The sequence below is a fragment of the Panthera tigris genome, chromosome D1 (assembly GCF_018350195.1).
Source record: "Panthera tigris isolate Pti1 chromosome D1, P.tigris_Pti1_mat1.1, whole genome shotgun sequence".
Classification (NCBI taxonomy): domain Eukaryota; kingdom Metazoa; phylum Chordata; class Mammalia; order Carnivora; family Felidae; genus Panthera; species Panthera tigris.
Window position 1 is genome coordinate 76,464,423 of NC_056669.1, and position 17,201 is coordinate 76,481,623.

The window sequence follows — 17,201 nt, forward strand, 5'->3', positions numbered from 1 at the left end:
GTCAGCAAAGAGCCCAAAACAAGACTCAAACTCAAGAACTGTGAGATGATGACCTGAAATGAAGTCAGACACTTAACCGACTGAGCCACCCAGGTGCCCCTGGTTCAATATATGATTTATGGTCAGGCTTACCAGGACAAGAACCTGCAAGATAAAGAACCTGCAATAAATAATTAGGACATCCATGAAAAAGGGCGTTTAAATAGGTACTATTGAATGATAGTACATAGTATAGCCCAAATAATTTCTCCTGTAACTTAGCCACATATTATCTGAAGTTCTGATAAGATTTAGAAAAGTTAATATGATTTATAAAGGACACATGGAAATTAAGACAACTGGTGGGGAAGAGAGGGTAGGGGGAACAATGTTATTGGATAATTCTGTATAGATACGGTTTGGCAATCTCTTCCTCAGCCCCAGGATCTTCCTTCTGTCCTAAGCATGGAGGTAGAAATGAGGGAACATTTCTTATAAGTATCTGCTCATACTTTGAAAACAACCTCATGAAGTAAATATTATTATTACTTTACAGAAGAAATAAGAAACTCAAGTTTCACACAAGTAAGTGGTGGCAGTAGACCTGAAACCGAGATATCCATGACAAAATTCCAAGGTCTCTAGTTAGAGAAATGGGTTCCCAGCCTTACTGCTCCACATGGGTGTGGTTCTGTGAACTCTGCAAGATTCTTTATGTTTCTGAGCCATGTTTTTATCAGTAAGACTGGGTTAATATCTGCAGACACATTTGCTGTGAGAGTGAATTAAGATCAAGATAAATTTGAAGTACCTAGCTCAGAGACTTGCAGAGAGCTGTCTCCATGACTAATCACTTACCAAAGAAGACTCAAAGTTCTTTTAAAGGCCTCTTTCCCCCTTGAGAGTCAGTACACCAGGTTAGCTACTAGTGTTTCATGCCAATTGAAAAAGAAGTCTTGAAACATGTCCACAACTTAATGGAGTTCGGCAATAACAGTAGGCCCAAATGGATTTGGGATTTTTAGATGCCATGTGCTTCCTTAACAGTGACAGTAATTTTATGCATCTTTAGACCACTTAGTTGATTAGGCCCAGAAAGATTGCTAAATTGCTTGGAACCCATGTTCTTCTAGCATTATCCAGACCACAGAGTGAAAAATGGTGGTCTCTTTGGGCTTGACCTCTAAATCTTAGTTATATCCCAGTTTCTTTTCACAGATACCCATCTGTGGCTCTTCCATTCATAAATTTGTCCAGAGCCTTAGGAGACATCTTTATTTTCTACCTGTGCTACATGGGAAGATAGAGAGGTCTCAGGTTTTTAACTTCTTGGAAACTGCAGCATTTTAGTATGAATGGTCATATTATATTGTTGGTTATGGAGATGAATAGACAAATGGATACACAGTCACCTGACATGCCCTTGTAGTCATGAATGATTTGTTATAGGGACATGGAAAAGGGAAGTATTATTGTATTCTAGGAGGATGCAGAAAGGAATAAGGAAAGATGTCACAGAGGAAGTGACCTTTGAGTGAGACCTTCAAGGATGAGAAATTTAGCCAAGTAGAGATGTGGGGAAAGTGAATCCCAAGCAGAGGGAATAGCAAGAACAAAGATGCAGAAACATTGCATGTGTTAAGGAAAATATGAAGTAAATGGTGGGCTTAGAATATCAGAAAAAAAGAAGAGTATGGGAGGGGGATAACTGATAATAAGCCGAGAGAGAAAGGTTACAGATAGAGCCAGACAGTGGAATTCAGACTTTATTCTGTGGACAGCAGAGTATCATGAGTGACTTTTTGTTGAGGATTGGCATGGCCCAACCAAAGTCTGATCGACAGCACAGTAGAAGGACTGAGGAGATCCAAACTAAATGGAGAGGTACCATTTAGACTGAATTGAAGGTTCAGGAGAGTAAAGATGAGAACCCGAAGAAGGGTTAGAGACAGAAGATCACATGAAAGATAACACCGAAATTAAGTCATGGGTCTTGATAAATGATAATGTCAGACACTCACTCTCTGTGGCCATGTGTGCCCTCATTCCATGGGCAGAAGCTCCAGAGTGGCATATTTGCAACTTAGCTGCCCCATTTTCCTGGGTCAAAAGTGTTCCGGTGCCAATGATCAGAGAAGGAGCCAGGGTTGCAAGTTAGGCTTGCATTTATTCCTACACCTTCATCTACTTCTAGTAGTAACTGGAAAATCCAGTGGGAGAAAACAAGCTGTGAAGACCAGATTTTATTTCTGTGCTGCCTGCAGGATTGTTTTGTTTTGTTCATTTTCTTAGTTGAAAAGTGAATAACATTCATCCTTTAACTAAATGTAGTACTAGAGATGGATAGGGAAATAGATACCATAAATAACCACTTGCGCTCTGCAAGTGGAGGGCCAAATTCCTGTGGCAACACAGAAGAAGGGTAAAGTGGAGAGGATCTTTGCCATGAGATTGTCTGGAATGCTGACCACGTGACCTGGCCTTATACAAGCCTTTGCTCAGAAACTGAGGAAGGTGACCAGATTAGGGAAACCTAAGGGGTTCCTGTGTTTCCTTCAGGCAAGAAGAAAGCCCCGTCTGCAAGGAGCTGACAATAAAATAACCCTGCCGTTCTCCCTGTGGCACCCATTCGTAGAGTGAAGAACAGGGATGATCAGCTTGTGCCTGGGGCCAGGGTAGAGGTTAGCTTTCTGAAATCCTGCAGTTTACTCCTAAAAATGCTTTGCTTTGCTTTGCTTTGCTCTCTAAACCTAACCAGTGACATTGTCAATACCTTCCTCTCTAGGGTGTTCTTGATGGAAGGAGTTGGCTGTGCCAGCCCTAAAATTGTGCTTCCTTTTCTTTGAAACATGAACAAATTGGCAAGTTTAGTTCACCCTCAAAACTCTAGGGGTCCTGTCAAGGAACAGGGTCGTCTTTTCTGTTATCCTCACTTAATACTTCTACTGCATGTAGTTCCAAATCCTGCCTTTTCATTGCTTTGTTTCTCCATCAGAGGTGTCAAACTCTTCCTTGGACCAGAATCCCCTGGAGGGTTTGTGAAACTTTGATCACTGACTCTACCCCATAGACTTTCTTGTTTGGTGAGTCTGGGTTTGGGCACAACAATTTGCATTTCTAAGTAGTTCCCAGGAGATTCTAATGCTGCTTGTCAGAGGACCACATTTGAGAACCATTGCCTCAAGAATCCTTCTGATTTGAGTTGTGCGAAGTCCTTTTATCCTACCCTTTAGCATATTGGAACATCATTGCTATGAATGTCTGGAGTGAGGTCTGGTTCCTGTTTTGTCATTAATTTGCTCTGTGAGAGAAGTGCTTTCCCCTCTCTGGACCTGATTTCCTCTTCATTAAAATGAGACATTTGGAATCAATGACTGTTAAGAGTTTTATTAGAGAAGTGCTAATTAGAGAGGGCTGGTTGTGTGGTGTAACCTGAAGCCAAATTAATATTTTGTAAAGACTGGATATCACAACACAAAAATTTGTATGTGAGAAGGTAGAATAGATGGGTCTAGAGTACCACTCCTAATTTTACTCTTTATATCAAAGATCAAAAAATGTTTTCTATGAAGGGCCAGATGGTCTTTGCATAACTGTCAGGTCTCTGTCTCACATACTGAACTCTGCCATTAGAGTGTGAAAACAGCCAAAGGAAATATGTAAATGAACAAGGGAAGGTGTGTTTTAATAGAACTTTATTTGCAGAAACAGGTGACTGGCTGAATTTAGACTGTAGGTGTCAGTTTGCCAAACCCAGGTTATATTATAATTGAATTTACATAAATAATCTTACCTAAGTTTTTATTTACTTATTTTAAGAGAGAGTGTGCATATGTGTGTGAGTTGGGGAGGGGCAGCGAGAGAGAGAGAGAGAGAGAGAGAGAGACAGACAGACACACAGAATCCCAAGCAGGCTCCACACTGTCAGCATAGAGCCTGATGTTGGGTTGGATCTCATGAACTGTGAGATCATGACCTGAGCTGAAATCAAGTCAGACACTTAACAAACTGAGCCACCCAGGCACCCCAAGACCTCCACCTTCTTGATTTGAAAGTTTCAAAACTGTGGCAGAAAAGTGATATTATGCCATCTGGAGTAAATAATGTGTTAACTATTCAGTAATAAAATGTGTAATTTATAGTATAAAACCTGTAACTTTCCATGGTGTAAGAATAAATCCCTTTTTTATTTGATGGGAAAGTGTATGTCCCTGCTTCTTAAAATTCAGGAGCAATTTAAATAATATAGTAGTCATTGTTTATAGCTGAAATCCATTATAAAATTACATAAAAGCATTTAGCTTCTACAGCAGAAGGGTGAAAAAATACATCTTTGGCATTTAGATGGGGCTTGTTCTGACCAATCCAGCTAGGACTGAGGTCAGGCTCTGGGAATGACCCCAGAGATCTAGCATGAGAAAGATTACTCACCAACTTTGAGCTCAATTGTCTTGCCAAGTTTAGATGCTAGTGTGGCTGTGTTCTGTTAGCTGAGGTTTTGTAATGGCATTCTCATTGAATTAATGGAGCCACCTGTGACATTTTCATTATTAAAAATGATTTTCTTGACAGTTACTCTGTAATTCAAAAGGCAGAATGAACGTAGCCATTGTTCTAAAATATGTTAGAACCTAAGAGGGGCCTATTCGGCATTTTCACATAATTGATGAGATAGGAAATTGCTTTATTTTGCACTAACCCTGGAGGCTATCCACTTATTCTTATTCATTCTTTTAATCCCCACATGCAGAGAGAAACCTAACATTCTGATTGGGCCTTACTGCCTGTGGTACAATAGCCTCTTCTAAAGCAATGTGTCCCTGTTTACCGTGGTTTGTGGATAGAGCTTTTAGGTTATGGAGGCCCAATCATTCTATACTTGGGGAGAGTAATACTGTGACCTCAGTAGCTGGCCTGACCACATGATTTTATATGGTAGCTACCGTTACTTTTTTTTAGCTTCTGTTGGTTAAAATAAATCACTAGGGAGTCATTCTGGGCAATGGTTACACGAGCAAAATACATAACTGAGTTAAAATAAGGGCCTATTGTTGGAAGAGTCCTAGAATCTGGAGAGTCCTTTGTCCAGACTAATTATAATCTCTGACTCAATGCATTTGTTTAACTTGAGTGTGTGTCTGTGTAATCTGTCATCCCTTGATAGTTAGAAAATTATGATTTCTTGTCATTTTATGCAATAGTAGCTAAAATGCACATGCTTTGAGGAAAAGCATTTTTCAACCTGTTATGTCGTTATATACACAGCCAGCAGGTCTCCTTTCCATTCTCCATAAAAAAATGTAAAGTATTTAAAGATTTCCACTTCAGCTGACAGTAAACTTGTCTCAGTGAGCACTGTCCTATTCAACATTGTTATCGATGAAGTAGATGAAGACCCTGAGGGCAGATCCATCAAATTTGGAGATGTCACTAGGCTATGAAGGAGGACAAACTATGGTGGATGACAGAAACAGCATTTAGAAAACATTGTGACAGGAAGAGAGATGAAATGAATCTAACAAGGTAAAATACAATAAGGATAAATATCAGGTTTTATAGTTGCTGCCCCCAAACAACTGAGTACACAAGATAGGGATAGTGCTTAATGAGGTTTTAGTCTTCATTAACTTCAATATAAATCAACATCATGACATGCTATAGTAAGTAGGGAAGTAAATATTGAAACCAGCCTACTTTAAAGAACACATAGAGCTTAAAACAAGGTGACCATGAGTCCCAATTCACTGCTGGTCAGACTGTTACTGAAGAATTATATTTAGTTCTTTTACTCAGCTACCTCATTTGAGAAATGGAGTGTAAATTGTACTCCACAGATTTATCAAGACTAAATGTGCTGGGATGCCTGGGTGGCTCATGGGTTAAGTATCCGACTTCAGATCCAGGTCACGATCTCGTGATTTCTGGGTTTAAGCCTCATATCGGGCTCTCTGCTGTTAGCGTGGGGCCTGCGTCAGATCCTTTGTGTGTGTGTGTGTGTGTGTGTGTGTGTGTGTCTCAAAAATTAAAATAACCTTAAAAGATTAAATGTGCTAATGCATATAAAAGCACAATGTACGGCACAAAATAAATGTTAAAATCAAGGTAGAGTATTGTTATTATTATATTGGAAATGCTTAAACTGTTGAAGAAGAAGAAGACAACTATAACAGTGAAAGGATTCAAAACTAGTGGTACTAGTCAAAAAATTAAGAGATAATCCAGAGATGAAATGATTCAGTGGAAACATAAATGCTCTCTTCTACAAATGGGAGAGTTGAAAGTTGAAAGTGTGGCAGAGGGGATTGGGAGTTCTGTGATTAGCAAGAGTGTGAGCAAATATCAGTGGATAGAGGCAAAAAGAAGTCCAGTTTTTAACATTCAGACATGAACAGAGATATATACATTGAATGCCATCCATAGTGGTGGCTTCCTTGAGACTGGAGAACTTCAAGCATAGGCATGATGACTTGATATGGTTGCTCTAGAGAAGTTTCAAGTGTAGACCCAGGAGGCTTGGTTATGTGTCCTTGGTTATGTGTCCTGGCTCTGAGATTCTTTAGTTTTTAAATATTCAGCAAAGCAGTCATAACCACACATGGTGGCCACACATCTTACATTTTCAGTGTCTTCATTGTCTGAAGTGAGAAGTTATTGTAAGCAACAGATGTATAATGGGTGTATGCTGCAAATGTACGATCATTTTTTTTATAGTTTATTTTTGAGAGAGAGAAAAAGTGAGCACAAGCAGGGGAGGGGCAGAGAGAGAGACAGAAGCTAAAGTAGGCTCCGGGCTCTTAGCTGTCAGCGCAGAGCCCGACACAGGGCTCGAACCAACTAACCATGAGACCATGACCTGAGCCAAAGTCAGAGGCTTAACCTACTGAGCCACCCAGGCACCCCTGCAAATGTACTGTTAATGTTTGAGTGCTGTTGAACTTCAAGTCTTTATGAGTGTTCAGGGCCATTAGTCCAGAAATTGTACTGTGCCTATTACTTGGGCACCTAGGGTGTAAGGGGCACCTGATATAGCCCCTTGTAATAAATAGCCTAAAGCCTATCTTGTAGAAGAAAAATTGTTTTGAAACCGGAAGCCCTGGTGATGCTCCTTAGAGATCTTTAACTCCATACTGGATAAGTCATTTAGCCTCTCTTGGCCTCAGTTAATTTTTCTGTAAAAAAGGGTAAAGTCAGACTTCCTCCCAGAGTTGAGACAGAGATAAAATTAGATGAATACATTTGAATGTATTTGGTGGTATCATTGTAATCTGGGAAAAATACAGGAGCATAGTTTTCCCATTAAACGAGTTCTTGAACATATATGCATTTTTAAATCCTTGGTTTAATTGTAATTTTACTTAGAAATGTAATTTTTGGAAACATTTAAGAAAAAAGTTTCAAGGAACATACGACTTTTTGAATTTAGAAATATCTCCATTTTTACATGAGCTGCTCTGCAGGCAAGGTTAGCGAAAGACAGGGTGTGTATATGTGTGAGTGCACACACGTGCATCTGTTTTAAACAAAATGAAAGGTGGACAGGGGAGTACTTGGACTCTAAGAAATCCTTCCTATGTGCTCTGTTTATAAGGTTTCCCTTTCCTAGTGCAGCCACCTTGTTTCCCTAATGATGTAACCTCCTTAACCTCATCTCTAAACAGGATGGAAAGATCTTCTGCCGCCGGACAGCTTGTGATTGCCAGAATCCAAGCGTTGACCTTTTCTGTTGCCCAGAGTGTGACACCAGGGTCACAAGCCAATGTTTAGATCAAAATGGACACAAGCTCTATCGAAGCGGAGACAATTGGACTCATAGCTGCCAGCAGTGCCGGTGTCTGGTATGTCAGCTTCCCTTAGAATGTTTTCTCCCTTTACTCTGGAAAGGTTGCAAACTCAGTTGCTTATGGGTTTTAGTTTCTGCTATTTTTGATCCTACTCAGGAAACTTGAGTCTTGTGGCTACTACGGGGCATATGCTCTGCCTAAAGACATTCAGATTCTACTATTTAAAACAATATACAAAGACAGGATGGGGGGATGGGTGATATAGCTGACGGGGACAAAGGAGTGCACTTCTGATGAGCACGGGGTGATGTATGGAATAGTTGAAATCACTATACTGTATATCTGAAACCAATATAACTGTGCATGTTAACTGTCCTGGAATTAAAACACAAAACAAAAAAATCAATATACAAGACTAAAAGAATGTGTTTATGGGTCAGATTTGGCTCAACTTATGTTAGTTTACACCTACTTTTTGGCAAATCCAGATGAAGCGAAATCTCTGCATGATAGAAAACTTTCAAAGCCTTGACCGGGACTTGTAGTTCTTAAAGAGCCAAATCTTTGATTTCTTGGGACCTAACCATTAAAAGTTTCAATAGGAGACATAACAGAACATGGTAGAAATATCAGGGATGGAGTCATAGAGACTTAGAATTCAGTCTCGCTTCTCCCACCTGCTAGCTCTGTGTTATTAACTCAGGCAAATCCTCACCTTGCACTGATCATTCTTTCCTTGTACACAAGTGGAATACCAATTTTGTAGGACTGTTAGGAAGATGAGAGAACATATGTGAAGTGCAAATACAGTGCTTGACACATAGAAGGTACTTAGCATACAGAAGTCACTACTGATAACATTCTCTAGATGTTTCAGATGCTAAACCTTCATATAGAACAAGTAGAGGTAATTTTGGATCTTCATATAAAGATACTAATGGTATAATCAGATTTGAGAATGTCTGAAGAAAAGACTAAATTTCTGGACCTAGTTCTTTCTCTTTCAAATCATACCACAAAGTTTTCAAAGGATGCAAAGACTGTTTGGCTATATAATCCTAGTGAATCTTATGTTCCTTCTATGAGGGAGTCATAACTATTGGAACAAAGTCACAACCAAGTCTACTTGTAATAGAACCTATAAGCAGGATTCCATAGTTTAACATTTTCTAAAATTAGTGATTTAGTCCGTGAATTCTGTATGAAAGTAAGCATTTAGAGAAATTGTACTGTAAATTTCTCTCAGATTTTCTAAAGTCTCCTGGTGAATGTGCAGATCATCTTAGTAGAATACATTCTTCTGAATCACCCCTAATACTGAGGAGTAGAATTCAGATATATTCAAATCAAAGCCATTTTTTTTCAAGCTCCCATCCAAGGGCAACTGAACCTAACACAACTATATCAGTCTGGAAAATTGCATTTCTTTTTCAAGAAGTCAGTCATCAGGCACTTAGAAGAATTGGGATTAATTTCAGACATGAAATTTTCATTGAATTTCAGAAGTGTTTCCATGTCCATCCCTAGCCCCTAAGGCTAATATCTCCTGGGAAAACTGAAGATGTTGAACACGTAGCTTAATAATTGAGTATACTGTGGGTTATATTTACTAAATAGACTCTGGATGATATAATGGTGAGCATGATAGACCTTGTCTGTTATGTAGCTGACCAAATCGTTAGGCGTGAGTTTTCATAAATTATAATGAATTTCCATAATAACTGAAGAGGCGGCTAGAGAAATAGTTATAGGCAGCTCAATGGAGCCACAGTTGCCAGACTCTGAAACACACAGAGGCTCCATCTGAACTATAATACCTTGCTACATGTTAGTGATGTCACTAGCTAAATGTCACATTCAAAACCATTCTGAAGTAGTTCTCCTGGTCTCAATTTTAAATTTGATACTAAGAACTCAGTTTATGATGTTGTTGAAATATTACAGTGCTTCAGGTTCCGCTTTGACCTTAAGAGAAGTTAATTTCTCTTAAGACACTAGCCATCACCTTATCACCTATGCACTTATTTGTTCATTCAATTAGCATTTTTTTGACCAAAACTGTGCTAAGCATCAGGGAGATAAAGAAACAAGCCCAAAGCCTAAATGCTCAAAACTTAATCTGGAGTTGTACTGATAAGGAACATAAATGTGATGATAAAAAATAGTTATGGGGTGCCATTGGCACACAGATGTGGACCTGCCTCTTTCTCAGGCTGAAGTATAGACAGTCAGCAAAAGTACCATGGAGGAGGTGATATCTAATCTATGGGAGCTCTTCAAGGAGGAAGCACATTATACCCATAAAGGTGGAAGTAGAAACATACAGTGAGGACAGTGATGATAATTACTGTCCCTCCCCACCCCCGGCGGGACTTTGGGAGCATAATTGTTCATAAGAATAAAGATAAACCATTTCTGGCTCTCTCTCTACAGGAAGGAGAGGTAGACTGTTGGCCACTCACTTGCCCCAATCTGAGCTGTGAGTACACAGCCATGTTGGAAGGGGAGTGTTGTCCCCGCTGTGTCAGTGACCCCTGCCTGGCTGATAACATTGCCTACGACATCAGAAAAACTTGTCTGGACAGTTATGGCATTTCAAGGCTGAGCGGCGCAGTGTGGACAATGGCTGGATCTCCCTGCACAACTTGCAAATGCAAGGTAATTGGATGTCCTGAGGACAATTGGGCCTTGAACAGTTGTCACAGAGTACCTGCGGGAGGTTCATTCCTGATGTTTCTGAATGCACAGGTTCTGAGGGGCATGATGGAAACACAGGCAGGCATTTCCATCTCAAGGGAGGTTAATATGTCTGAGTGGATCGGAGCCACACTGTGTATATAAGTAAATTCCAAATGAACATGGACTAAAACAGTCCTCTCTCTTGCCTTTGAACTACAGAATTTTAACAATTGACACTAGGTCCAATTATGGCTGATTTAAGCTATTTTGACCTGCATATTAAAAAGGAAAGAAAGATCTCTTTTTCATGCTGGAAAAATTTATAAGCCCTTTCATGAAACTGTAAGTGTTAGAAGAAAGTGCTCTATGAAGTTGTTTGCTTTAATTATCACAGTATCTAATGCGGGGACTTGAAGCTTTTGCTGCAGGATTTAATTGTGATTATTTTCCTGTCATTTTGGAGGAATTCCCATGAGCGATCCTCATACGTCTTTGATATTAAAAACTGACCCCTTCCTCCCTACAAAGCTTGAGAAGAGCTATGGCTACAGCTGACTTGAAGCTGGGGTTAGGCAGCCATCTCTGCCAAAACATTGAAGATTCTCCTGATGAAGCACATTTAAAATATTAGTCTATTCGGTTCTGTCAAATCCTGGCTCAGCTTCAGCTATCAGTGGAAGGTTCCCAAGTCATCTCTTTATGGCTGTTCTAAAGGTGGATTCTTTTCTTTCTTCTGGAAAGTACCATCTTTAAATTCAGCCCCAATAGGAAAAGGCCAATATCAACCTGCACATAGCAAAAGAGCCACAGTCCCATGTGTACTTTCAAGCCCCAGTAAACTTAGCGACCAGGGGATGTGGAGACCTGTGTTATGTATTAGTATTTCTTTAAGGTCAGGTTTGAGATTCATTTAGGGAGATTATCAAGGTATATTAACATTAATTTCCATTAATTTGTATATCTAAATATGTACTGTTCCCTTCATAGTCACCACTGAGAGACTCTGTTCCTATTATGCAAACCTTTCTGGAACCCATTTTGGAGTTGCCTTCATGTTCTTCTACTTTTGATTTGCTTTGTCAATGACAAATTATCTTTGAGGTGTATGTTTTTGAAAACAATTTTATTTAGAATAAGTCCAGTGACTAAGTTGCGTGAACAACCTGGAAATACAGGGGACAAATCCCAAACATGGTTTGGGAGGTATAAACTTGCACTGCCAGCAGGAGCTAGCAAAGGGACTCAAGAGGATCTCCTATGTCTTTCCTTCCCCCACCTCCTCTAGCATGTAGCATTCATGGAGCTTATCTCAAAATGGAGATGGTCATTTTGGATATGAAAATGCACACTGCTGATCGATTTATATCCTCTGTCTCAGTTGGCTAACACTTTTGTCTTGATGCACAGAATGGAAGTGTCTGCTGTTCTGTGGATTTGGAGTGTCTTCATAATAATTGAAGTATTTAAAATGGACTCATCATTGCGGGAGAAAAATGGACGAAATGACCATCCAGCATGGTGAAGAACAGGAATTGGTGTTTTGTTTTGTTTTTTACCACAATTACCAAAGTCTCCATCTGAGGAAGGTGTTTGGGGGTTGCCTTTTGGATCTATCACTTTGTTCATTCTTGCTAGCCTAGTCTAGGTGACCTACAGTGGTTGTTATAAGAAGTTTCCCGTGTTGTAAATCACGTTTCCCTCATCAAATCATTTGCAAATACATTTAAATGATCTCATGGTAAATGTTGATGTGTTTTTTGGTTTATTTTGTGTACTAACATAATAGAGACTCGGCTCTTTTTATTTATTTTTTTCCTGAGTTTTGGATCAAATTCTACAAATAAAGCTGCCTGTTGTGATTCTGTCCCATCCACTGCATACTTAGTATTGAGACCCCTGTGAAATGTTTTGATGAATGTATGTAGAGTCTAACTGAATCATACTTACATTTCAGACTGTTGAACACACTTAGATGCTCACTCATTCAGTTTAAACAAGGTGAAAGAAATTCTGATATAGTAAAGAGGGGCAAGGCCCCAAACATGATTATATACTTATTGTTAAAAGAGCTTTCTCCTCCCTCTTGCAAATAAGACAAAAGCTTAAGTCACAATTTAGAAGCAGCAATACTTACCACCGTTCCAGGCACTGAAAAATTGATAACTTACAAGGGACTTGCATATCTATTAATTCAAGTTATCATCCTAGCACAGGTGAATGGTATCATTCCTACATTACATTACGTTCCTGCATTACAGAATAGTAAATTAATGGCTCCTGAGCAACAGTTTGTTTGGTTGACTTATACCATGTTGGGACTGGTGGCCAGCTCTCCTAATGCCTGCCCAGTGCTATTTTCTTCTAGACCACACCACCTCTCAGGTGGTGAAGGATACACCTTTAAGAAAAGTTACTTGTATGTTCAATAGTTATTTTAGAACAGTGAATGTTTTCATTTGAGCCACCAGCATATTTTTAAGAGTTGGCAGTTATTGAGTGGTACAAAACGAATAAAATGTGTAAATAACATTTTATCTGAGCTGAGAATTCAAACTTAGGTTGTAGTTTCAGTTAAATCACGTCATAGTGGTTTATAATACCTAAGGCTCTTGAATTCACTATTATTCTGAATCAAGTTGTTTCATGAAGTTTTATTCACTTTCCTAGTATCAAAAAAGATGTTAAGTCATTCATGCTAACAATATTTTAAATCCCCCAAAATAATAAAATTATTCATTAAAAATGACAAGCTCAGATTACCATTGTTCATTGATATTTGCCAGAGATTCTACTCAATATCAAATATTTTTGCAAAGATGGAGTTCACTACATGAAATTAATTCCATGTGAATTAAATTATGTCAATAGTTTAAATACTGTATTTGACAACTACTGTTAAAATGTGGTAAGTTAGAAGATACCTCTCCTTTAACTCCTTAAATGCAATCATGGAATGGAGAACTTGAAAATGATTCTTTTAAAAATACGGGTGCCTGGGTGGCTCAGTCAGTTGAGCATCCGACTTCAGTCAGGTCATGATCTTGTGGTTCACGAGTTTGAGCCCCGCATCGGGCTCTGTGCTGACAGCTTGGAGCCTGCTTCAGATTCTGTGTCTCCCTCTCTCCCTGCCCTACCCCTGCTTGCTCTCTGCTTCTCTGTCTCTCTCTCTCTTTCAAAAATAATTAATAAAGAAAATATTTATGACCCAGTATTAAAAAAAAAAATCTTAAGGGGCACCTGGATGGCTCAGGTCATGATCCTGCAGTTTGTGAGTTTGAGCCCTGCGTCAGGTTCTGTGCTGACAGCTCAGATCCTGGAGCCTGCTTCAGATTCTGTGTGTGTCTGTCTCTGAAAAATGAGTCACATTAACAAAAAAAATTTAATTGTTTAAAAAAATGTTAATTTAAAATTATTAAAATTAAAAAATTTATTTTCATTGGAAAAACTAAGTCATTTACAAGAATCATTCATAACTGTATAGGTCAGTGTTGGCAAACTATGGCCCTGGTGCTAAATCTGCTTCTATACTTCCCTGGAACACAGCAGGGACCATTCATTAATACATTCTCTACTGCTGAAGAGGTAGAATGGCAGAACTGAGTAGTTCCAACAGAGCCCTCGTGGCTCACTTGGTCTTGCCCTCTACAGAAAAAGTTCACCAGCCTCTGGTAAAGAAAATGACTAACACTGCTGTGTATTTTAGAATGGGTTTCCATTTTTACCAATGAATTTTCAAAATTTCACCACTGTCTTTATTGCACAGCCATCAGTGTTGATGGCTTATCCTAAAATAGGTTTTTTTGTTTGTTTGTTTTTTTACAACTACAATCCTAAAATGTCAGTATTTTCTTCGTTTCATTTTAGATCTGGTGGTTAAATGTAACCTGTGCCAACTTGATAACATGTTATTGATATTTAGTAGCACAATTTACAGTACTGCCAGCTCCTATCTATAAGGGGTTTGCTTCCTATCAAATAATTGATGACATTTTATCAAAAATTATTGCTTTATACATAAGATACTCCGCTACGCTCTGCTCAGAAAATAAAGATGAAAAAATTGTCGTTAAAGTTCACCATTATGTGAGCCTTTAGAGGTGTTGAGGATCTTTGAATCTATTAGGGGATCCAGTTGAAATAACTGCTTGAAATACCTTCTTGATTCAGAAATTTTAAAGTTACTTTTTAAAAAAAATATGGTAAATCTCTTGATGGAATTTGGTTAAGTCTTATTCTATGATGTGGAATGTAAAATGGGTGTCCATTTAATGAAACAAAACTATATTTAACAAACCTGCCTCCTTACAGACCCTAACCATTGTCTGCTCCACCACAAGGGTCAAGAAGCTAACACACAGTCTGGTAAGAAACAATGATCCATACATAAGTAATTGTTTAGCTACCTTCCAATTACCTGTAGTGTCAAAACATTGTGATTCAGGAGAGTAGAATATGAGGGGAGATGAAAGTTCTATGAACTAGATAAATCTATTAAAACAAAATTTACCTCATTCTTCTATGTTGCATATGAAATATATGCATATATGCATGTGTATTATATGTTTTATATATAAGTAGAATATCAATATATAATATATATTCATGTGCAACCTATAATGCATATATTTTAATATATATATTCATATCTAATATGTCTATGTGTGTGTGTATATATATATATATATATGTATATATATATATACACACACATACATACATACATATCACCAGACTTCCCCTCTTCTGAGCTTTATACTTCTGTGCTTATGTCACTATTGTGGACTTTTAACAGACTATATAGGCTAGCCTATGTACAATCTTCATCTTATACCATCCAGCATAGTGCCTTGCATAGAGTACATCTTCAATTAATTGTAAAAATTGAATTCATAATCATCTTTTACAGTATCAAAAAGTTATCATCGGAGAGTGGAGACAATCCACTCTAGTGGCTTTCAAATGTTCTTAAGCAGTAAGACCTGTTTGAAAAATCAAAATGTATTCTGTGCTCCAATATAAAAATTCAGTAAAAGCAGTTTCTCTGTTTGGAGCAAGGGTTGAGAACCCCTTCACACATGCCACACCATAGCTCACAAACTTCAACAGCACGGTTTCAAAGTCATTGACCCGAACTTCATCTTCACCTCTACAGATGAAACCAATGCTCAGAGAGGTTAAGTGACTTGCCCAGAGTTCATAATTCATCATAGACCTAGAGCTACCACCCAATCCACACGGTTTTCCTTGTGCCGTCCTGCTAATGACCCCAGATGTTTTCCCACATTTCATTTTCAAGTGAGCTTTTCTTACTCCTTCTAAATGGATGACATTAAGAGACAATCATGGAGGAACTTCAATATCTGTAATTGTCTCTGTGTTCTGTATTCCTCCTGATTGTGATATTGCTTTATGAAATTCAGATACTAAGAACTGAGAAACATTCTAATTAAAAGCCTGACAGCATGCCTAAACCCACAGTAGTAACAAGCCGTTTTACCCAATCTCATGCTCTATAGGAAAATTTTAAAATACAATTTTTGTGAGCACAATTCATTCCAGAAACATGCTTGTAATCCAAAGCACCTGTATATCAAAGTGAATTTCCCCATAAAAAATAATGGAAACTCAGATGACTCACTCCACAACTCCAAAATATTCATATAAAAATGATTATAATACTGCAATATAATACAAAATAATAAAGAACATATAAAATATAAAGCAAAATAAATTAACCTGCACTTACCTCTGAAAACCTTCATGGCTGGCGTAAGGGAGACAAGAGAGAGGAGGGTTATTGTGTAGGACGACTTTCACTATCACTAATAGAACCACTGCTGCCTGTTAGCTCAATGGAATCTTTTTCTGCATGGGGGACATTGTATACAATAAACTCTTGTCATATACTGTATTTAATGTAACTGTCAATAAGGCAGCAGAGGAAAGGGTTTATATCTGTAGGCAGCCTGGCCTAGAATGAAGCAAAGCATTCCTAAGCTTACTCTTGTATAGAAAGCAAAGGACTATCCATAGGTGTTTTGAAGTGACAAAAAATACAGTAGTTCCAGTTGTGGGCACCTTCCAACATTCTTAAAAGTTATTTATGCCAGACACCAGAGCCTGAGACCAAGCATCAGCAAGTTACTTGCAATCTAAGGTTTTACTGTACTCCTTAACACACACACACACACACACACACACACACACACACCCATCAGAATACTACAAAACCTGGCACTGAAAGGCGATCTTGCGTATAGTCTGCTTTCTGATATTATTCATTTGCCCATTTATATTTTTTAATGCTTATTTTGAGAGAGAGAGAGAGATCATGAGTGGGAGATGGTCAGAGAGAGAAAGAATCCCAAACAGGCTCCACACTGTCACCATGGATCCCATGACCTGAGCAGAAATTGCGTCAGATGCTTAAACAACTGAGCTGCCCAGGCACCCCACACTACTGCTTTAGTAAAGAGCCAAATGAATATAAAGGAGGGAGGTGGGAATACTTCTTTTAAATGCAAAATAAAAATATATTCTTTTGATCAAAACATCAAACACCATGCAGCTTGGGAAATGAAGATACTGTAAAGAAAATAGAACAAAAATCTGGGGTACTACATTCCATATTTACAAATGGTGAAGTATTGCCTTCAATCATGTCTGTGAACAGAGCTTTAATGATTCTATTGTGGGCCAGGGAAGAATTTTTCTTAGATAATTTTACATATAAAATTTGAAAATGGCATTGAAGGAATGAGT

General features: G+C 38.4%; 1 protein-coding gene across 3 annotated transcripts in view; it reads left to right on the forward strand.

Moving 5' to 3' along the window:
* The window catches only part of NELL1 (neural EGFL like 1), an 885,592-nt gene extending 872,504 nt beyond the window's left edge, over positions 1-13,088 (forward strand). For all 3 annotated transcript variants that reach the window (XM_042959041.1, XM_042959043.1, XM_042959042.1), the window contains 3 exons: positions 7,638-7,814; positions 10,194-10,418; positions 11,847-13,088. In XM_042959041.1, coding sequence (XP_042814975.1) covers positions 7,638-7,814; positions 10,194-10,418; positions 11,847-11,897 — 453 coding nt within the window. In that variant the 3' untranslated portion in view covers positions 11,898-13,088. The remainder of the gene's footprint in view (positions 1-7,637; positions 7,815-10,193; positions 10,419-11,846) is intronic.
* The last annotated feature ends 4,113 nt before the right edge of the window (positions 13,089-17,201 follow it).